The 23,552-nt window shown below is 39.4% G+C and overlaps 1 protein-coding gene across 1 annotated transcript in view; it reads left to right on the top strand.

Annotated features, from left to right (window-relative positions):
* Nucleotides 1-3,226: 3,226 nt before the first annotated feature.
* The window catches only part of col7a1l (collagen type VII alpha 1-like), a 56,833-nt gene continuing 36,507 nt past the window's right edge, over nt 3,227-23,552 (top strand). Inside the window, exons 1-24 of the mRNA XM_062443558.1 lie at nt 3,227-3,302; nt 6,981-7,161; nt 7,704-7,863; nt 9,725-9,818; nt 10,996-11,169; nt 11,600-11,763; nt 12,997-13,126; nt 13,319-13,435; nt 13,727-13,882; nt 15,350-15,466; nt 15,754-15,900; nt 16,017-16,136; nt 16,600-16,758; nt 17,472-17,585; nt 17,874-18,020; nt 18,510-18,647; nt 19,144-19,290; nt 20,005-20,124; nt 20,687-20,833; nt 21,332-21,610; nt 21,696-21,835; nt 22,330-22,453; nt 22,906-23,049; nt 23,159-23,346. Of these exons, the coding sequence (XP_062299542.1) occupies nt 3,227-3,302; nt 6,981-7,161; nt 7,704-7,863; nt 9,725-9,818; nt 10,996-11,169; nt 11,600-11,763; nt 12,997-13,126; nt 13,319-13,435; nt 13,727-13,882; nt 15,350-15,466; nt 15,754-15,900; nt 16,017-16,136; nt 16,600-16,758; nt 17,472-17,585; nt 17,874-18,020; nt 18,510-18,647; nt 19,144-19,290; nt 20,005-20,124; nt 20,687-20,833; nt 21,332-21,610; nt 21,696-21,835; nt 22,330-22,453; nt 22,906-23,049; nt 23,159-23,346 (3,483 nt within the window). The remainder of the gene's footprint in view (nt 3,303-6,980; nt 7,162-7,703; nt 7,864-9,724; nt 9,819-10,995; nt 11,170-11,599; nt 11,764-12,996; nt 13,127-13,318; nt 13,436-13,726; nt 13,883-15,349; nt 15,467-15,753; nt 15,901-16,016; nt 16,137-16,599; nt 16,759-17,471; nt 17,586-17,873; nt 18,021-18,509; nt 18,648-19,143; nt 19,291-20,004; nt 20,125-20,686; nt 20,834-21,331; nt 21,611-21,695; nt 21,836-22,329; nt 22,454-22,905; nt 23,050-23,158; nt 23,347-23,552) is intronic.

The raw sequence follows: 23,552 nt of genomic DNA, 5'->3' as shown, positions 1-23,552 counted from the left end.
TGGTCTAATCGCTGTGAGGAATTTTCTGAAATTCAAATTGCTTCCCATTGATCTGATTTATTTTTCTCTTATTATTACATTCATTTCTAGTTGAAATATGGCCCCATGAAGGCATCACTGGAATAGTTGTACAGTATCAGTGCATAGGTGGATAGCTTGATGGATGGAAAATGGAGCTTTAAAGCCAAAAAGAAATCTGTTATGTTTTCATCTTGTGCATCGCAGTTAAGTGAAGGCAGATCTGTCTTTGATGTTATGCTTATGAATTTGCAAAAGCACATGCCCATACAGTGCACACATGCACTGACATTTAAGCACACACGCACACTTATGTGGAGACGTGTGGAGGATATCAAGCTAATGTAAAACATAACAGCATGAACCATTTCCCTAGATCACTGTTAATGCGTTGAACGTGCTGCTCTCTGATGGAGGTTCATTCATTTCAAATGGGATAATCCGTTACTGCTGCATGATTCATTTGCCAGGGTATCATGTGCTGATTTAAGTGTTGGATTTACTTTACTTAGGCAATAATTATGCTCACTTAACTGAATGGTATTGTCGCACTTTCTGCTGATACATTTCTGTGGTACTCACTACACATCCAAGAGGTTTTAACACTCATCACATTTTGGCCACAGAGTTGAATTTAAAGTGTGCAGTAAAGCAGCACAGATGTAGTAAATACACTGCAATAAGATAATATCACTGCAGCATACTTCCATACTCTTCGATGTTGCTTCCCAAGTATGTATGTCTCAGTGTGAGATAACGTGCCGGTAAAACAGCTTCAACATTTCAATGGGACAGAATTGCCTCCACTTAGTGTATTATGCCAAGTCAAAAGCTGTAGCCTTGGGGCTAATCTCTGTCATGCTAACCTGAAATTTCCTCTGTCTGTCGAGGAAGAAAAAGAGGAAGATTTTCTGTATCCTAGAGCGTTACTATACCTCCATTTACTCGCATGGATAGCTTGTAGTGTCCATCTAGATTGCTGTGAAGAATGGCTGTGCTTTTTGTCTAAATGTACCTGTCCTCCTGTCATTTCTAAGAAACACCTTCTCTATTAGCCTATCTCTCACACATGTATAGTTGACTTTTGATTATGTTGAGTATTGGTAAAAAGAAAGCAAAACTACAGTGAATCTATTATCTTTGAAAATGAAATGAAACCACAACAGGATCACAGTAAATTTAAGACTACATTTTTGACCATATTTTGGATTGCAGATAAGACAAAGTCAGGTGAGTGTGTGTTTATTCATCCATCTTTGTAACTACTTGAATAATATGCCCACATGCAAGTTGAGATAAGAATTTGATTCACATTGTGTGGTGCATTTTTAACACAAATTTGCTCTGGTGTCACCATGACCTGGTCAATCATAAATCACCAAAAGAGACACACTCACACACAAAACATAACAGAGGGCAGGTGGAAACTGTAATTAGTCACACTTGGCGCCTGTTATTGCAGATTTGCTGTGGTGCTATCCTTTTTTTTTTTTTTTGACCAAGTGCAAGGTAGTATGTGCGCACACATCGGAAGCGATTAGCCATGCTTGTCCTGGCCTTTGCTCTGTAAATAACCACCTCTGCAGTGTGAGTTCCAAGGCATTGCCGGTCCTCTGGGTGTTTGGGTAATCCTCTGTCTAGGTTCACATGGTCCAGAGGTTTGGCTGACTAGTCCAAATTCAAATGGGGAATCACGCAAGAGCTTCCTCGCACCTGTCAGTCTACTTGGATTAATTAAACAGGGCTTCGTTACAAGCTTGTTTTTCATAACATATCAGCAACAGAAATTTTTATTTTCAGTATGAAAAGCATGTTAACAAACCAGTACACAGTTAAACTTAAATGTAGCCTGAATTAAAGCAAGGCAGACCACACAAACTGATATTTTCAAGTAATTTCGAGGAGTGGTTTTGCCTCTCAGTAAAATATGATAGTATGATGGAACGTTTTATTTTACTTCCATGAGCTTGCTTTCATAGTCAGACCTTTTCACATTAACATTATTACTGTGTGTTTGAGGGAAAGCAAGCCTAGCATTTAGTTAGGGTGCCTTCATGATTCGAAAATGTCCTGTAACATAAAATGATCTGTTTTATACAAGTGATATGTTTCAGCAGCCATTTGTTCTGCCAAAATGGGCTTAAGCTGCAAGCAGTAATGTTTAAATAAATCATTAAACAAAGTGAAATTTTATGTATTTTTTTTACGTGTTAAAAGTCATATTCATATTCATTCATTGTTGTCTTATCATTTTGCATACGTAACGTATTATGCAGAGCAAATGCCAGTAAATATTTAGAAGATGGATTTGCTGTGCTTTTGTTAGAATAGAAATAATAGAAATAGAAAGACTGGGGTTATAAGATTGCACACACGACTTGGTTCCAATTGTGAGTTGCATAGTTTTTATTCATTGATGTGAATAACAGTGGCATGCATCCAGGTCATACTGCGGCTTGAATCGGGGAGTAACTATGCTATGTAAGACAGCTACAATGGATTATTGAAGTAATAACTTTTAATGTTCACCTTTGTCTGGACTTTCCAATAACTGGTTTTGATAGCTGGCTTCGTATTAAACAGTTTAAAAGCTCTGTGATGCTTTTATACCCTTGGCCTCATTGAAATCTGTTGTAAAGCTGTTTACAGGGAGGACACCTGTCTGCAACTGTAATCATACAATGAAAGGAGCTAGTACAGCATTATTCGTACCAAGATTGAATAGCTAATAAATGCTGCAATAGTATGACTGATTCATACATCCAATGCATACATCCAATATGCATATTTTTCTTGTGTAATATGGTATGTATTTATTTATATTTATAGCTGTGAAACTAAATGGCATATAAACTGAGCTGTCAAGGTTGTGTTACCTGTCTGCAAGTCTATAAGGGTTAGTCAGAGTTTGGTACATATATTTGCACATTTATTTAACACTGTGTTACTGGAAGGAAAAACTCTTGGTAACTTGCAAAAGCTTGACTTTGCATTAGAGTCACAAGTCCTTTACAAATTAGAATTGCCTGATTATATTTTATCTTTGAGTGCCTTTAATGACTTTTTCCTCACTCTCTGTTCATCTGTATACTTTCAGATAAGCGGAAAGAAGAGTTGGAATTGATGATTGTGGAGCACAATTTTTTGAAGAGAAGAACCGGGGAAGAGGAGCAGGTGATTGAAAGAGGAAGAGGAGGAGAGAAAGAGTATGGGCCACTCTTCTGTTTGGATCTTTCTGCTGTCCCTCTCTCTCTCCCATCAAAGTGTCACAGCACAAGCTGAAGGTAATAGATGATATTCCTCCACCCAAAGGACACACACACACACACACACACACACACACACACACACACACACACACACACACACACACACACACACACACACACACACACACACACACACACACACACACATGCACATCTGTTCTATTCTTTATTATTTTCAACCACATATAACGATATCAAGCTTTATCTTTTCTTTTCTTTTCCAGTTCCTTTTTCTCATGTTATTTTCTACTTTAAACCATTCACTCACTGAAGTAAGTGTCAAATACTGCTCTTTCTGAATTCAAGTCAAAAACACGTCTTATTGTCAGATTTATGAATTAGAAGAGCCGGATACTCAGGCCATATAAAGGGCAGGTGCTCGGTGAACACAGTCTGTGCAAGTCCCTCATCATTAAAATCACCACACATGGGCTGGTACATGGACAGACACTAACCCAGCTCCTCTTTCTTTGCAGACAGGGAATTTAAACATCTGCTTGCCTCATGTAGAGTAACAGCACTCTGTCTGCCAACCTGTCAGACCCATCCACTAGATAGAGAACCTTAGCCTCAGATGCTATTGGATGTCACCAAAAGGTCAATCAGCCAATCAAAAGTTAGATTTTGTCCAACTGTTACGTGGTTGGCAGAGAGTAATAGGTAAAGTCGTTGGGCAGACTTAGGGAAGGACAAAAATAGCCCAAGGCCATATTTGAAGCTACAGCTACTTTGCTGTATAACTAATTTTTTATTCTGACAATGTTAATTCACATATGCACGTCCCTGCCGTCATATGACTTGTGTTTCATATTACATAAGAACTAGTACCTGGTCAATTTTTAATCAATAATCCAACTGTCTGCTCAAAGCTCCATTAATCAATCATTTTATATCAACAATGAATCAAGAGAATCATCACCAGCTCTATGGAGCTTTTTAGCTTCCTTTACTGTAATGTTAGGTCAGTGTTGAAGGCATATGTTTTAACTTTAAAGCACTTATAATGGTTGTTGGGGTTTTTTTTAAACTAAGGGCAGTGGAATTAAGCTGTTAATACAATTTGATGTATCCTTATAATGTAAAACAAACATGTTAGCAAACAGTTAGCTAATTACACATCCAGCTAACTAGGATATTTTATGTTACATTAACATTAGCATTCACTTGGAGATGTATTCCTTAACCCTGAATGTAAACTAGTTGAGTCAAATATTCACTCTCATTTCACTCATTTCATCCATGATTTGGTCTTCACCTACAGAGGGGACATGTGGCTCTTTAGCTGCTAAATGCTCCACTGTTCACCAGTTGCTAAAGTGAACAATGTCATTCTACCATTTGGTGCTGGTAAGGTCGTAGATCCCAGGAAGTCACACAAAAAATGCTCTATTGAGCTGATGGGAAACTACAGACTTGGGTGATAATGCTAGAGACTTGGGTGATAATTGTCAGTGAGCTCTACAGTAATGCTCAAAAGAGGAAAGAAATATGACATTTGTTGCAAGAAGTTTAGCTTATATCTAATTTTCTACATTGCTGTATTTGATTGTGTATGCAAGAGGCAACAGCAACTATTACATATTATACACAACTGTAATCAGAAGAAACATGCTATTTTATATATTAAGGAGAGTAATATTGCAAGATTTTTAAAGGGAGATCTTTTTGGTTTACTCAAAATAATATGGACTTGTCTTATTCAAATCATATCAATATCAAAAAGCCTAAAGAAGAAAGCCCATGAGATGCAAAGGACAGTAAGACATACCTAAACATATGCACAGTCAGGGTTCAGAAACAACCAGTTCCAAGAGGTTGACCCAGGTGTCCATTTGGTGTCAACCACCTGAGTAACAGACTGTGTGGTTCCCTCTAGGCCATCCCCCCCCCACATGATGTACTGAGTGAAAATCATATCAGAAGCACAACATTATGAGTACAGTAGCAGACTCAGGTCTCAAAACCTAACAGACTAACTTGCTTGTTGTCCAATGACCAATGATTGTGCACTTATTTTATTGACTATGAGAAACACTGTCAATATTTGTTCTCTCTATCAAATACTATTTATGTCCTATTCTTATTTGCGATAACTGCAAATAACTGTCGTCCCATCTTTGCTTCTTGCTTCTTTGCTGCTTACAGGAACTTTAACATTCATTTGTCTGGACGAAACTCTGAACCTGATGCCCCTTTGAGTTTCTTAGACTTGTACTCTCCGATGGCTTAAGTCTTTTTTTCCCTTTATCTTATTTGGACTGATTGCAGTTGTGCATTGTTATTTCTTAGACTATTCCTTTCCTGGCAGATTTTCTGCAGCATATGCTAGAGCCACTGAACTACATCTAATGTGGAAATCAGTGGTGGTCCAACACAGAACTGTATACAACCTTTGAAATATCAGCATAGATAACCTTCAAGAAAACCATTCTAATCCCTCAGCGTGTGTTATCTCCTTATCCTAGGCATGTGGTTCTCACCTGCCAGCTCATACAGACAAACTTCTGGATAATTGATCATGTTTTCCACCTCAGTCTGTGTCTGTCTAACAGAGACCAGTCTCCAGCTGCTTCCTTGCTCAAAGTCTCCACCTTGTTTTGTGTGCTTTTACAGAAATCGGTGGAGTAAAAAATGTTTCCCAATAAATGGAACAGCCACATGTCTGTATTAGGCTGGATGAACATTGCTGTATCCTGTGAATTAACATCAGTGGTTCTATAACACTATAGGTAAAGATAGGCAAAGCTCTGCACCGGAGAGGGACAGAATGGTATTCCCAAGGATAGTTTGTTTCCTTGGTGCATGGCCAGAGATGTATAGTGTGTGAAGGAGAACATAATGTTAGGTCGCCATGGGCTGGAGACATATGTCCCCCCCAGTGAATCCTGGGATTGCAGCCAAAGGAAGAAGGGCAAGATAATAGAGGAGAGAAAGCTTGGTAATGAAATAGAGGACAGCAGAGGAGCTGACTTATCACTTACAGAACAATCAGTGGTGCCTATCTCTTATTCACAAGCCTAATCAATGCTGTAGTCACTGTAGTTTATTGCATATATAATGCCAGAATATTGACTCAGAGGGCGTTTGCGGACGCAGCACATCTCTGTGTGTGTATGTGATGGCAAGTACTGTACGGGTATGTGTGTAAGTGTGGGCATTTGAGACAGAGTTGTGAGAGCTACACATTGAAAAGCATACGAACCCTTCCAAACACAGCAGATCCTGACTGTATGTTAAATGCATTTGCTTGCATGTGCGAGGGGACTGACCCTGATTTTGGGTGTGTTTACCTTATTATTCTGAGCGTTCCTCATCGCTGTACTAAAGTTTTATTGCTGGAGTGCTCAGAATATTGATAGTCTCTTCGGCTCACTTGTGTCTCATTAAAAATTCATGGGGATTTGTGTGGTGCTCTGGCTGCATGACAGAGGCAAGTACAAGAAAAACCCTCTACATGATAGGACTAGACTGCTATCTGGTGGCCAGTGTTGGAATAAAACATTGCTTAAGTTGCATTGTTAAATTACCAACCTTACCCTTTAACCTTTGAAAAAAATTTGCATTGGATATTTTTCAAATCTATTAGAGTATTAAAGGTTAAGGCGAGAGAAAACAACTGTCTTTCAATTTCAAAAAGCTATTGGGAAAAGAACATTTGTACAAACACTAATTAAACCATTCTTCTTCCCTCAGCATGCAGGACGGTGGTGCAGGCAGACATAGTGTTTCTGGTGGATGAGTCATGGAGTGTGGGCCAGACCAGCTTCTCCAGTGTTAAAGACTTCATCTCAGCCATGGTCTCTTCCTTCCAAAACAGTGTGGTGGGAAATGAAGGGGTTCGCTTTGGAGTCACTGTCTTTGGGGATGTGTCAAGGTAAATCTCAAATTATGAACATGGACACAAAATATCAAAGGGTAGCACACAGAAAACAACTGTGTGACTAATTAGCATCCAGTCAGGCTTATTTAGCTTTACTGCAGATGGGATTTATTTGTGAATAATCAAAGAAATAATGTATAACCAAAAATCAAGCCATCCAGACATAGCATCCTTATAATTTGCTTTAAAGGTCATCCATTTGTCCCAATTTGTGGGAAAGTTATTCCTCAGAGAATTATTAGTGTTATTCCATAGATTGTTTTAGTCTTGGAGTTCCCATTTTATACCACGTTTTTGCACCCAACCATTATAATTCTACAGAGATACAAGTTGCATCTTAATGCTGCTTCCTCTGTTGCTACTCCTCGATACAATATCTCTAGAGAGCTTTCTCAAGTTGAAAATCCAAGGGGAAGAAAGTGCGCCTCTTTTGCCAGTTTTGAGTTAATCCAAGCAAGCAGAGTTATACACACCGATAACAATGTTGTTAGGTCTTTTCCACATGGTCCAGGTTCCAGTAAATCTTTCCTTTGCAGGATGCGGATTGCTTTGACAGACTACAGCTCACTGGATGAGGTGCTCAGAGCCATCAGAGACATTCGCTATGAAGGTGGATCCAAGAGGATTGGCAATGCCCTCCATTTTCTGGTCAATCCTGTTTTCAGCCCTGTCATCAGTCGAGACTTTGCCCCAAAGGTATGATGATTTGACAAGTGAGATATTAAGACAGAACTAGAGTATCTGCTTATTTCTGCAATATTGTGATTATTTGGCATGCAGTGAGTGTCTTGCACAGCCAAGGTAGCAAAGTGGAGAAAAAGCTATCCAGTATCCTTGAAACAATCCCATAATTCCTGAAGGTAATATCAAACAAAAGCGAAGGTGAAAGAAGTCATCTAAAGACCCTTAAACTTCTTCCATGCACATCTTAAACAGCAGGGCTTCCATTTTACTACATCTATGACAAAGTGTGGATACAAAAACTACAGGGAAAATAATTTGGATTACAACTCAGACTGCAAAGACTATAGCTGCCAGCTGGCCACCAACATGCATGTATGTACGGATGTTCTTCCGCGCTGGGAAGGAAAGGAAATAACTTAGTAAATGTGTTTTTGTGCTGCTAAGAATATTGCAGAAAAAGCTAACAAAACAGGCTGGTCTACCATTTTCACACCACTGTGAATCTGGTTAAATAGTCCTGTTATATTCTTGGAACATAAATTGACAATATGTCTGATCGAAAGTTTTGCTTGGAGAAGAAGAGAAGGAAAAGGTGGAGGCGATTTTGATTCAGCATGCTCAATCGGCTGAATAGCTGTCGATAAGGTACGACTAGTCAGCAGTGCCAGTAGAAAAAGTACAATTGATGGTCTTCCACAGATTGTCAGTGATGGAAATTTAACTGCTTTCTGACAGGGTCCTAAACATTATGTATTAAATAAGTATTGGTCTTAACCTTCGACCTAATCCCACATAAAATAGTCAGTAATTGAATTAAACTTGTTGCAGAAGTGTCTTGTCAAATATTGAAATGCTTGAAATCCTTCCAAGTGCTCTACTTTTTTATCAGCTACATTTCCCCGACAGTGTTATGCTGTAGTGTAGACTCAGTATAACACAGCTGGTTAGCATTCCAAACAGCTCTCTATCTCTGAGTGTGGGTGCGAATCATCTTGCACACCAGCACACTGGACGTGGGAAGGCAGAGAATTGAGGATTAGGCTGATATATTGAATTTGTACAGAGCACATGCAAAAAGAGGCTACATTCTCATATTGATGCTTTCCAATGCCCTCTTCATTGACTGAGTGATGAACTTTGAATGAACTCGTTAATGGGCAAATTATCAGTATAAGTGTGAGCCAGCATCCTTGTATTCCACTTTGTCTTCGGGTTTGATTTATTTAATTATGTATTTAATTATGAGCTTAACCATGTCAAAATTCCATGATGTCGTATTATGAGTTTAATACTGTTGGCAAAAGATACTCTTTCTACCCTGAAGGGTAGATTTGAACTTCAAATACAACCCATACATTTGGTAAAAACCAACACGCACAATAGTGAAATGTTGATCCAGAGCCACTAAAACTAACACTGAAACCCTTCAGTCACATGAATTAATATCCAAATTATTAGATTTATGTTTAACATGCAATATTGCCACAAATTGTCATGTAATTGTTACAGCACGGTCTTAATATGACTACCAATTGACTTGATCTTTTATAATCGATGTGGATGCTGTATGTATTTAATTTGACCATTTCTTAATTAAGTTCATATGAATGCACCTCCAGTTTGTTAATGGTTGCATTTTAACAACATGTGCTTGCAGGTTTCATGCAGTAGAAATCTTCCATTTGTTAGGTTATAAATGTGCATTAGGAAACTGACATATTCAAGTAAGTGATAAATGAGGCTTGCTGACATTAAACCCCCATGCATTGTAGTGTGTAGTGTGTCAGTAAGCTATTGTTATATTACATTAAAGATCTTTACATATGTGATTTCCTGTCTCATTAATTCGTAACACGTTCATTATTCATTACAGATTGCTGTTTTGATCACAAATGGACGTTCAGACGACCAGGTGGATGCCGCAGCCAAAGCTGTAGCTGACAATGGGATTTCTCTCTTTGCAGTAGGTGAGTGGGGAGCATGGTATTGTGAATTCCTTCAACATCCCCACTGCAGCGGCTTCTCAGATTTTATCCCAGCTCTGCCGGCTTATCTGCAGTGTTTGCAGTTAGAAATTCATGTCCTGTACATTTGAATTTATTGAATTGAGTGTGGGCATTTGTGAGTATGTGTGAGATTCTCATTTCTGAGTGCACTCATGCAAGTGTATGCAATGTATATGTATGTGCAAAAAAAACAACATCTACTAAATAAGTATGTTAGAATAAGTGAGTAATACAGCTCCAGTGAAACGTATGTAACGGTGCACTCTGATACTGTGTCTTCCATCAGCAGAGCTAGTTTAGCCTACACCTTCCTCCCTGCCCATGTATACACGCTGCTGTATACCCACAAGGTTACTTACACTTACCTTCCCTTCTCTCTTTCTCCTACACACACACACATAAACACACACAAATCACTCTCCTTGCTGGGAGCGGCGCAATAATTACTGCTCATTAGCCGATGGTGTACTAATCGCAGCCATTTTTCATTAGGCGATTCAGTGTCCCCCATCTGCACCTCTGACACCAAGGCCTGCTCCTCTCATTCATCACTCCTGCAGAGAAGCTCCACATGCAACTTGTCTACCAGTGCGAAACCAATAGGCCTGTAGAGTCTGTGTTGCAAGAACAACACATATGTATGTGATGCATGTTCTGGATATGCAAAGTACCAGTATGAAAACACATGCTAACTATCTTGTCCAGGTGTGCAGTCCAAAAAACTGTAACTGTGAATTATCCCTCTAAGAACGTGCAACACTGTCATCCATGCCTCTTAAAATGTGTTTTATTTAGTTAAGTCCACCACATATTTGCTCTTTATCAGCACCAGGACCACAGACTGTCGTCCGAGAAACCCATGTAATGTCACAGAAACCCTTAGATTAAGCCTGTGTATGCCAGGCATTATAAATAAATCACTCAAAATGCCACAGCTCCCCCTAGTGGTGTCTGCGAGAACATCTCTGGAGAAAATCCATAGAAATTATGTTAATCATAGGAATGACACTGCGTAAATGATGCTTGAATTCAACAGAAATTACGGCATGGTACTCATTATGTCAATGAATGTATCTTTGAAATGTTGCTTTGGCAGAGTCATGTTCATGTATTTACTTTGTCTGACTGTTTTTTCCAGGTGTCAGGGGAGCTGACGAATCAGAGCTGAGGAGGATTGTGTCAGAGCCATATGAGGAGCATCTATTGATGGGTGCTGACTTCACTCTCCTGGAAACCATCCTCCCCAAATTGTCCCGCAGAGTGTGTTTTACTGCCTCTGAACCACCACGGCCTGTGAAAACCTCCCAGCCTGGTAAGTGACATATGAAAGCAGAGCTATTCATAAAGAACTCAGACTTCTGTAAGACACTTCCCTTCTGCTGGCAGCTGTTTGCATTTATACTGATGAATTGTATTTTACCCCAAAGCATGAAAAATATCATAAAAAAGAATGAGTCTTTTTCTCTTATTTCAATCTGCCCTGAAGCTTTCTCACTAAGATGGATTTATCTTTCAAATTATACATCCAAACCAACTTGCGTGCTTAAGGTTTTTCTCCTCTCCTCTCCTCTCCTCTCCTCTCCTCTCCTCTCCTCTCCTCTCCTCTCCTCTCCTCTCCTCTCCTCTCCTCTCTTCTCCTGACTTACTGATCCTCTTCTCATCTCCATCTCCCTCCTTTTCTTTCATATATTTTTTTCTTTTTTTCTCATCTCTCTTTCTGTACCTTCCACTACCACATCTAGTTGAACAGCGTGTGGTGGGTCCCAGAGACTTGCAGGTCAGTGAGTTGGCCCACAATTCCCTCAGACTGACATGGAGCCAGGCCACAGGTGATGTCACTGGATATCGACTCCTGGTCGCCCCTCTCAGCTCCAAAGGACATCAGAGACCCCTACAGCAGAGACAGGTGAGGAATGCATCTATATGCACGATGGTGCATATAGATGCATTGTTGTGTTAATATAGAGTTGGACTGTAAGAGCATGGACAGTATAATCAGATTGGAGGTAATCAGATGGCTTATTAGTGTAACTGATACTAATCCCTTTGTCACATCGACAGTAATTATGTAGACTAAAATGTTATACCTCTATTATGGGGACAGTTGAGAGATGACAGGAAATTAAGGGAGAGAGAGATGAGGGGTGACATGCAACAGAGGTCGAACCGAGGACATTATGGTTATGTTGCATGTGTTTTAACCAGTAGACTACCAGGGCACACCATGTAATACTCTCTTTTGAGTCCTACTTAAAAAATACCACTGCATTTTAAAAGAAAGTTCAATTTACAGATGCTCCTCATTCAGTTTTAAAAAAAAAATTCTGTTATGCTTGTAAGTTGTGCAAAGACACAGAGATGATTTGTTGTTGCTGTGTTACTGTTTTTGTAACAATAATTACCAGTTCAAAAATGATTTCTGAAATGATTTTCAAGCATGATTGGAAATGTTGTGTAGTGGGCTGAGGGGTAATGAGTGGGAATAATTATTGATGTGGAACTTCAGGGACTGATGGAATAGCAGATACCTCTATGAATCCTTCTGTAACCACTGCAATGTTCAGTGTATCAGGGAGGTCAGGATCATTCTCAGGACTACTTGTGACCCTGGTGATCCCAAGTACATAAGCTCCCAGTTCTGTCATCTCTGGCAAGAACTCAGACTCATAACTGCAGATCACAAGGCCTGAGTTTATGTTTCCATCTGTGTAACTTCTCAAAGCTGTCAATCATATTGATGCCCATTTCTCCAACAAAAACATGCTTCTGTGTTTGTGTTTGTGTAGATTTGTTTTTTTGATAAAGCAGCAATCATAATAGTACCTCAACAGAGACAGAGAATTATTTTAAAAGGTGTCATTTATATTCTGCATTGTGTTACAAGGCACAGCATGCCACTTAATTTAAATATATTGGGGAAGAGGGTTTGGACCAGGAGTATAAACAAACAGTAAGGATGCTGGTAAATTACTGAGGTAGACGCTTACATTTTTATATTTATTCAAGCACACTTTAGTTCTGCTTTCTGTTCTGACATCATCACCATCTTGATCAATTATCTTTCACTCTCGCTCAGTCTGTCTCACACAAACTAACACGCAATGCTCCTCTTTTCTTTTTCTTTTTTTTGATATAACAGATTGATCTGAAGGCAGATGTGAGCACAGCGGTAGTGACAGAGCTGAGTCCTAAAACAGACTATTCCCTCACTATCTATGCCGTCTACCCAAGCCTCATTGGAGACTCTGCGACAATCACTGTCAAGACAAGTGGGTGCCACACATTATTGTACATGCCCCTATGTAAAATAATATTTAAATAATTATACAAAATACACACATGCCTTACATTTTCTTATGTATTTATGTATGTATTTATTTTGCATTTGATGTGTAAAGATGAATGCATCTGTTGGATTTCACTATACCTGCCTCCCCTGAGCAACAAATCTCTGCCTTTAGCCCCTCTACCCCAGGTGTCAAACTTCCGTGTTATTGAGGAGGGTCTGTTCTCTCTGCGTCTGGGCTGGACCCCTCCTTTAGGAAAGCTCAATGGATTCAAGATCTTCATCCCAAGATGTATGCTGACATACCACAGTGCAATCATTGTTCCCTGACACCACAGCTAAAGCCACAATTTATTTCTAATCAGAATAAATATTGAAACTGATTGAAATAATTTAAATCATACATTTTTTAATCAATTTAACACGCTCAATAGATGTATACAGTAGGATTTTAATCATGATCAGTCTGCAGTTGCTTTTCATGTGCTTGATACTGAAGGTAGCCTGTATCACAGCGATAAATTATTTGAAAGGAAAACTTTTGTTGAGTATTGATTATGTTGGATTTATATTCATTCTGCAGCCAACCGACCAGGCTTTACTTATGAGCAGCTGCTTCCTGGAGACACTTCTTCTCATGTGATTGACAGCCTGGAGGAGGATAAGAAGTACACCATCAGTATTTATGCTGTTTACCCCGAGGGACCAAATGAGCCGGTTTCAATAGTGGGCAAGACGTGTAAGTATATTGGCTTCAGTTAAAACATAATCTATTTATTTACATTTTTAAAGAAATTCAAATATTGAACAACAGCTCTGAGGTTGCTATAATTACTATATCAAATACTGCAACATGGAATAGAGTTGGGGGGGGGGGGGGGGGGGGGTACAAAGTGTAGTACCATAATATATCCACAGGAGGGAGATGTTGTTCTAGAAAAAATACCGGTAATCATCAAATCTATAATATGGAAACCTATAGGAGACTTACAGGAGACTATATTAAAGTAAGACAATGCCATAATACAAATTGCAACTTTCAAAGTCGTATGGACTTTCTATGATCATATTAAAATGAAAATGGAAAAGCTGTTTGACATATAATTTTCCAAGACATACCCTTCTGTACAATGGACAACATTCAAATGCAATAAGTGCAACAGCGTCCTCAGTCTATTGAGTCTACACTTACACCATGCTCTTTTGGTGTCACAATGAAAATGAAAATGCACTCTGTCTATCTTCTTATCAAGGTGGGCCTTCAGTTAGGATGTCACTTCTTCGTTTAGTTATTTGGTTAGGGAGAGACTACCCAGTGTGCCTTGCAGTCTGACAAAGATACCCAAGTGCAATGGTGGAGATTTTGAGCCAGGCTGTTCTAATGTTGGCTCTTTACATTACTTTACGTTGTCATTTTAATAGTCCCTCATAGGCTTCCATACTGTCACACAGACGAGGCCTTTCATTGTATATTATGGAAGTATATCTAGATCAGGCGGGGAGTTCGGCTCCTCTGAAATGATGCGAACGCTGAAGTAACTTAAAACTGCATTCTATCAAAAGGCCACCAGGGGGCGACCGTTTTGGTGTCAAAAGGACTTCCGTCTCTATACAAGTCAATGGAGAATTCACCAACTTCTCACTTGATTTCTAACCTCAGTAAACGTTTTCAAAATGTGTTTATGGTCTCAATCGCTAGTTTAAAGCCTTCTTCAATGCAGTATGATGTTCATTTGTGAAATGTTGGCCTCCCTGAGTTTATATTTGACGATAAAGCAGGGTATGCATTAGGGCGTGGCTACGTCGTGATTGACAGGTTGATTGGTTCACAGGTTCAGGAGGGCGCCTCATGCTCCTCCTGATGCCCATATAAGTAGAATCCATGTTTTTTTTTACCCAGCATGCACCTGAAATTTTCAAGATGGCGCTGCTCAGATCCGATACTATTCGCTTCCAAGCAGCAGTCCACAAACCAATGGGTGAAGTCACGGATGTTACGTCCATTTTATATACAGTCTATGATCTAGATGCTGTATTTAGATTAGTATTTTTCTGATGTATTATTCAATTACTTTAAATAATAATTCTCTCTATCAAAAACAGGGTCAATAAAATGACTTTCTATCATTTTGTAAATCACTAAATTAACTAAAATCAAATATGGAATTTCTTTGTGTAAATTTGTGGATATATGTGTGTTTAACAGTAAAACTGGTACCGGTTCACCAGTTTCTGGTCCAGAACGCCACTACAGACACTCTCCAGGCGAGGTGGTCATCAGTTAAGGGTGCTACAGGATACCGCCTGACATGGGCATCCCCAGGTACTGTGGTTGACTGTTTTTGGCTTTAGCGATGCAGCAAAGAGCAAACCAACTTTCACCACCTTTTTAAAAAAAAATTGTGCTTGAGTAGATACAAGCTTCATGAATATCATTCAAAGCACCAATCACTTACATGCAGCTACTCAGGAATATACATTTTTGGTTAATTAAATAGAGCACAAATGTTTAATGTTAATGTTGGTACCATCAGACATAAGGCTGCTCTTGATTTCTGTCAAACTGGACATCATTTTATGACCATTTATTTCCTTTGCTTTTTCTTTAAGATGGCCACATAGAAAACATAAACCTCGGGGACAACTATAATTTCTACATGATCCAGGGCCTCCACCTAGGCTCAGAATACACTGTCACAATTAACCCCATTTTCGGAGACATCGAGGGGCCCATCACGACCACCAACTTCAAGACATGTAATTAGATAGCTTGCAAGAAACCAAAATGCAGTGATTATAGTATTAAAAGACATATGCAAGACCAGATTTGAAGATAATTTGCCGCCCTCTCTGTCTTCATATCTCTCCCTCAGTGGAAAGCAGTGCTGTACAAACTCTGAAGGTATCTGCTGTGAGCACCAACACTGCTGTCATCTCATGGAACAGTGTCCCAGGGGCCACAGGATACAGACTTGCCTGGGGACCCACCCCAGGTGATTTCACTTTCTCCCTCTTCCATAATTCATGTTTTCCAGACCTTCCAGTGATACATCTTTTGATTCATGCCCATGATACAGGCCCACAACACCCTTCTCTAGAAAGTGTAGGCGAAAGGACATTTGCTTGTGTATGCTTGCATGGTTTTCCTGGTTCTGTTGCCCAACTCTTTTTCTCCCAGTGACGCACTCCCTCTGGCAAAACATTTGAAATGCCACTGCTTACACTTTGGACACGTCCACTCTGCCAGTCTGCAAGGAGGATGTGTCAGGTGGCACAGGGACTTACTTTGATGAAATACAAATATTGGAATAAAACAAGGCTGATGTTTTTTGCAGAAGAGCAGCCTCAGATGCTGAGCCAAAGTTGACGGTTATAGCAGGACAGTGAGGAATAATCAACTGAAAGAAAAAGACTTCGTGACTGTACTGTTAATGTTAATATTAATATTATTTTCAGAGTTTGTTGGTCGAGACCGTCCCAGGCAGTTGGCTCTGAATGGCAGCACCACAGAGTACCAGATGAAGAATGTAGCCCATGATACTGAGTACGTCCTGACTCTCTATGTGCTGTTTGGATCCGTGGTTGGGCCTGGTATCACTGCTACCTTCCGAACTTGTGAGTACCAGTGTTCAGCATGTCTCTTACCCATCAAGAGCTCTATAGTCTGCTGAAATATGCTGTTTATCTTACATTGTTGTTAATGTTTGATGCCAAGTAAACTATAATGATGCATTGGTGTTGTTGTAGTATTTCACACCTTTGTGGTGTCTGCGTTTGATTGACAAGTCGTGTGCTTTGGTTTTCCCATTTTAACCACCATCTCTGTCCTTGTCACTTGTACTATGTGTCAACAAGCTTGAGTATGTGATGCAAGTCGAAGACTTCACAACACAAGTTCAAAGGGATTTAATTTTTACTTGGCATATTTTTCAGTCCTGTGGCACAAAACATAAATAGTATAACATTGTATGTCCCTTTATTCATCAAAATTGTATAACATTACATAAGATAATCTGTTGTGAAAATGCCAATATGATAAAATGAAAAAAACATATTGAACAATTTAATTACTGCCACTAAGGCAATTTCAGTAAAAGATAGTTGCTCGTTGAACAGCTTTCCGGCCAAGGTGTTAGTGAGTGTACAGACACTAGGCTAGAGTATTATTACAATGAAAGAAACAGTCCACAGTATTCATGTAACACATATTGTACAATATGTGTTTAAATCCAGTTCATAGCCTTTGTTTTTATTAATCATATTCCTTTCAATGACTGTGAACCTGTACAGACTACAGACTCTTGATGTTCCCTCTTCATCTTTTTCAGCTCCATTGGGCTATGTGTCCAACTTCAAGGTGACATCCTACACCAGTACCTCCATAGATGTGGAGTGGAGTCCCATCGTTGGAGCAACTGAGTACAAACTCTCCTGGAACACAGGTGTTGTATTTAACTTTATTTTCTCCAGTCCTCATTTAGGTATGGATTGGGATCTATTTGGGGAATATTTTTTTCTTAGCTCCCTAATTAAAATAGAACCATTGCATAGGTTTACAGAAATAATATTATGTTTGTGTATAGGTTGGACAAAAAGCTAGCACGTTTTGAACGCCTCACAATCACTTTGTGTCCAATAAAAAACTTGTTAAATTCAGTCTGTAAATATATCTAAACATTGGCTGTATATTGTGTTTTATTATGTATTTGTGTGTACCTGTATGCTTGCAGATGATAGCCCCCAGTCCCGTTACCTGGACCGCAATGTTCTTTTCCATCGCTTCGAACACCTGAACCCACAGTCAACCTACACTATCACCATCTGTGCAGTATACGGCAACTCAGAGGGACCAGAAATCTCTTTATCTCAGCTCACAGGTAGCCTACTGAACAGAATTGAAGTCTCACAGTGTGTTTTCAATGATAATGACTCATCTTTAGATCTAAATAGCTCTGTGCAGCTGTGCATACATTGTAATTAAATGGGTTGGGGCAGCGGAGTTCCTAATCCCGTGCCACGACACCCTCATGGTGTCTCTGTTTGACTGACATGACATGTACTTTGTTCCTCCCACTTTAACCACAGTTCCTGCTGTCTTTGCTCGCAGTGTGTGTCACTGAGTCAGCAGGGTTGCTATCATTTTATCACTGTCACTGTCAAAGTTACACAAAGCTCCAAGTGCCAACTTCATTACACTGCCAAATAAATATGTGAATCAAGCCACATCAGTCCAGCTAACTCTGTGATTTTGCATTGCCCCAGCTTATTTTTCAATTTTTATGCATCATGATTTGAATCGACTCTATTTTTAAGACGTTGAATTCAAAATTTGTCATTTGACGTAGTTGTGTGGTGTTATTTCTCAGCTACTGCCTCAGACTCAGAACCAATCCAGGCAGTGAGGGAGGTGAAGGTTGTGGACATTGGAGTCAAATCCTTCACCCTGTCCTGGAGGAAAACACCAGGGGCAACCGGTTACAAAATCTCCTGGACCCCTTTCCTGGGTAGGATCATATACACAGTGTGTCATGTGTGATTACACCCTAATACTCAAACTCATGTAGACACATACATGTACTTATTTTTTAACAACTGATTATTGTTAAACATATTTTTTCTGCCCTCAGTTCTGATCAGTAGAGTTTCATTCACAGCTTTGGGATTATACCTGATAAATGAACAGGTGCAAACATATAACAGTTCATTCAAGTGTTGCTTTATTAATTTTCCCTTCAACAAACACATTTCTTGGCAGTGGGATACTATTAAATATTGTTGACTAAAATGATTAAACATTTCTTGGATGTTTGCATAATTTTTCAATTACTGCAACTGTTCTTTTTTCTATTTGCATAATGGGTAATTCGTCATTGCTCTTTAAACAATCACTGTTGGGATTCTTGTGGCTCATTACAGTTTTTACAACAAATGAAAACACAACACAGTTGTTTCTCACTCTCCTTATCTCTGCATGCTGTGTTTTATTATTCCCTGTTCTAGGTGGTGACGAGAAGTCCCACGTGGTTCCTGCTGCTACCACCACATTTGCTATTAAGAATCTGCGTGAGAGCTCAGCTTACAAGATCCAGGTGTCCTCCATGGTGGGCAACAGGGAAGGAAGCCCTGCCCTGGTCACTGTACGCACCTGTGAGTCCTGCCTGCCCCAAACAGTGAGGAACAGTATGAAACCTGTTCTCAACCAGATGCTTCAGGGCTTCATCACAGTTCACCAACTTATTAATCAGTATTTACTCATGTAGTGGACATGCACCCTGGTAAAAGCTTTCACTGTTTTTACTCTGTTAAAATTACCTTGAACAGACACATCCAACGATTCTGCAACTCAGGGGAAGGCATGCTAAAGAGAACATCACAGTTCAGTTTTAGTGTTGTAAGAAAATGTTTTCCCCCAATTATATCTTTTCATTTCTTTTCTATCAGACTTGCATTTTTTCCCACGTCTGTGCCTATTAGGGGTGCAGGTGTAGGGGGGTATTAGCCACATGCAACCAATCAATGTTCTTTGCAATTATAGTCATATTCAGTGTTTGCTACATTTGTCAAAGCACAACAAGCTGCAGACTCAGCTTTCAGGGTTACAATAATAATATACTGTATGGCCTCATGTTACCTTACATAAGTATAATCCCAATGAGCTCCATACAGTGAAGTATACAGATTTTCAATTAGGAAAAAACAACAAGCACTGGGATTGGATAGGGAATTGAAGTATATAAATCAATAGTAGACAAGAAAAATTGCATCAGTGATTCCCTAGTCTACATGTTTGTTTATGAACATGAATTATACCAGATTTTTGTTTTTTATTTCGTTCTTCATCTGTCTTCTTTCCTGTTTCAGTGGATCTTCCCAAAGTGAATGGCTTTGCTGCTCTGAACACTACAGACAGCAGCACTGTTCTGAACTGGACTCGTGTTGCAGGCGTCTCTGGATATGGTCTTTCCTGGAGGCACATCTCGGGTCAGTGGTAAACCACCACAAAGTTTAACCCTTAGTTCAGCATTACATTGATGCAATTTTCAGTCGATAAACTAGCCTGAAGTTTAATTCCTGTTCTGTGCAAATATTATTGCTTTGCATATTGAGCCCTATCATAACACTATTTAGTTTAAAGGATACATTTGTCACTTTTATTTAAAAACATTTTAATAGTATCATTTGTTTCAGGGTCCTCCAGGTCTTGGAAGAGGATACGTTTAGCATGATATGTGTTATTGCATTGTGTTTTGAGTCTCAGAATAAGCACCCTTTTGCTGAAAGGGAAAAGATGAAGGAGAACATTCACACAACTAATATTGTAATACTAATATGTTTTATTATACACAGAGTTTTTACAAGCTCATTTACTGTTTTAATATTAGTCAAAATCTGATATACATGAGTTAGAGTGCTCTGTTGGATGTAAAATGTTTGTTGCTTTGTCGCCTTAGAAATGCTCACCGAGACAACATTCTCATTTGATTATTTATGTTCTAAATCATTTGAAATGACTTCTCTGCAACTTCTTCGTGTCTCCTTTTAGTGTTGGACACTAAAACAGAGACTCTGGGCCCTGGTTTCTCCTCCTATAAGATCAATGATCTTCTCTATGGAAGAACGTATATTTTCACCATCAGGCCTTTGTATGGAGAAGTGGAGGGGCCAATAAGCACTGTGTACCAGAGAATACGTAAGGCAATCTGCATATTGTTGATCGCATCAGAAACATGAATACCTATCTGACATGATGATCTGAGGGGTAATGAAATGATTAACAGAACAAGCAAGCATAAAAAACATATTTCTGCTACATGAAATGATGATTCTTTTTTGAGACTTTCCTCTGATGTTTGCTTTTTCCATGTGAATTACTGCAAAAGTCACTTCTTCAGGACTCCTGAACTGGTCAGACCAGTTTCATTTTAAGGGGTCGTAAGTTAATAATAAGAACAAACACTGCTTTCTATATCATTGAGTAGACTGTGGCCAATAGTGCAACATACTTCAAAGTTTAAATCACAGTGAGCAGAGCAGCAGCAGTCTCTTCCCTGTGTGTGCATTTACACATTAGTATCCTATTCTTCCTTTATCCCATTATTACCTCAGCAATCACACAGTTTCCCCCCAGAGACATTTTGAGTTTGATTTAATTTTTTGATAAGCGATGTAATGGCTCTCTGCTTCTCAGTGGGACAGGATTCTCCAGTGGTAAAAGTCCATACTGTGCAAGCCACAGTGGCCCCCCATTCCCCTCGTATCACGACTGCATCACAGACTGTCTCCATTACCAACACTTCCATCGCTCACAAAGCCACCAGGACCACCCGGCACCCCATTGCTGTGCCGCCCCCTAAAACCACTAAAAAGCCTCCAGGTCAGCCAAGTGTCACTAAAGCTGAAACTGCAGCAGTCACCTCCCTGCGATTAACCACGTTCAGCACAGAGACAACAGCTCCACCAAGACCAGGTATTATACAGAGATGACCTGCTGGCTTATAACAATGAATGCTGAATATGTATGATTAAGGTTTCTATTTCTTGTGTTTTCTCAGTGTGTGGTAAGGCCAAAGCAGACATAGTATTCTTAGTGGATGAGTCCTCGAGCATTGGTGCTAACAACTTTAACAAGATGAAGGACTTTATATTCCGAGTGACCACCTACTTCCCTACCATTGGTCCTAAGGACACACAGGTTAGTGTCACAGTAAAAAATGTTTTTTCTTGTTCCACTTGTGATGCTGTGTTGATGTCATGGCTAGAAGTAAATATCTTTTTGGCTGTTAGTTTGTTTTAGGATGGCAGGACAATTAAATTATAGCTGCCTGCAAGTTAGCAAAACTGCTACATTGGGTCTCCTGTGAAGGCCAGTACCATTAGTGGGAAAATAACGTGCAATTCTTTCACCGAGTGGGTAGAGTCAGACATTAACATTGGCAGAAAGGACAAGGCACACTGCCACATGGCTTGTGGTTAGCTGAGTAAAGTGTTGCAGCCAAGGAAGAGACACATCTCATAATCATGCAAAAACTGAAATACACATTTCCCATCATGCACATTCTGAGAAGAATGGATTTGGATTAAATTTGTTTTATAATTATGGCTTAAACTGTAATTGCACTCATGCAATTGTTTCCATCAGAAAAGTTAAGATAATAACATGATTTGTTCCCATCAATCTTCTCGCAGATAGCCGTGGTTCATTACAGCGATGAGCCTCGAATTGAATTCCGTCTGAATGACTACAAAGACAGAAACTCTGTGCTTAGGGCGCTCAGAGGCCTACGCTATGTGGGGGGAAACACCAAGACAGGTTAGTGACACTCACACTTACACAAATGTGCACACTGTTTACCCTCGTTTTACCACTTTTAAAATGTGTCAGATAAATTCTATGACAAGCCCACCAACTTATAGATGTATTAATACTGACTGTTGATGACAGTTTGTCATGTCACAGAAAGTTATGGATATCAGCAATTAAAAGAGTAGACTACAAAAGAAGAGATGAGTTGAAATAGTTTGAAGTTTCAAACCGACAGACTTTACAGTGATCATTTTATGAATGAAAAAAAAAAATCTGCCCCATTTAGTGACTAATTCACAAAAAATAATTGATTAGCCGTTGCTGATTTTAGAGGTGTTCATTGCTATATGGTGACCTCACAGCTTTATTTTTAGTACTTTCAGTCCACAGACGTTTAACAGAAGGCAACTCTCTGAAAAGTTAAACTATTTGTTCTTAATATTTTTTTGTACTCCCAGGAAAAGGCATCAGTTACGTCTTACAGGAACTGTTTCAGGAGTCTCTGGGGATGAGACAAGATATGTCCCATGTTCTGGTCCTGATTACAGATGGCAGGGCACAGGATAATGTGCTGCCACCCTCCAGAATTGCACGTGCATTGGGTGAGTCAAAGTTGTTGTAATAGGTTAGGCAGAGCAATAGGTTATATTTCTTTATTAATTACTCCTCATACCTGGAGGTTGACTCTGGTTTGAATCTGTCTCTCTAAAGGTGTCAGTGTCCTGGCAGTTGGAGTTTCTAATGCAGACATGGAGGAGCTGAATAAAATAGCAGCTCCCACCACGTACAAGAATATCTTCTACTCACCGACCTTTGATGACTTTCCATCTATAGAGAGAGAATTTATCAACAGTATCTGTAGTGAAGAACTCCTCTCAGAGTACAAACTACATGATGAGGTGAGCGAAAAATGTGGGAAAAATAGAAACTTTTTAAAAAATGATTTAGTTTTTTATTATATTGAGATACGTTTATAGTTTTATCTGACTTTTTAAGAAACTTTAAAACAGCGTCTTCTGTCCATACTGCAATTTAAGATGTAATTTATCGGCAAAAATGCATTACAGGATAGCTCAGGTTGTCCAAACCATCGTTGGAGGTGGTT

Source organism: Scomber scombrus, chromosome 22, assembly GCF_963691925.1.
Source record: "Scomber scombrus chromosome 22, fScoSco1.1, whole genome shotgun sequence".
Classification (NCBI taxonomy): Eukaryota; Metazoa; Chordata; class Actinopteri; order Scombriformes; family Scombridae; genus Scomber; species Scomber scombrus.
Note: the sequence above shows the minus strand (reverse complement) of the source record. Positions and strands in the feature narration are given on the sequence as shown.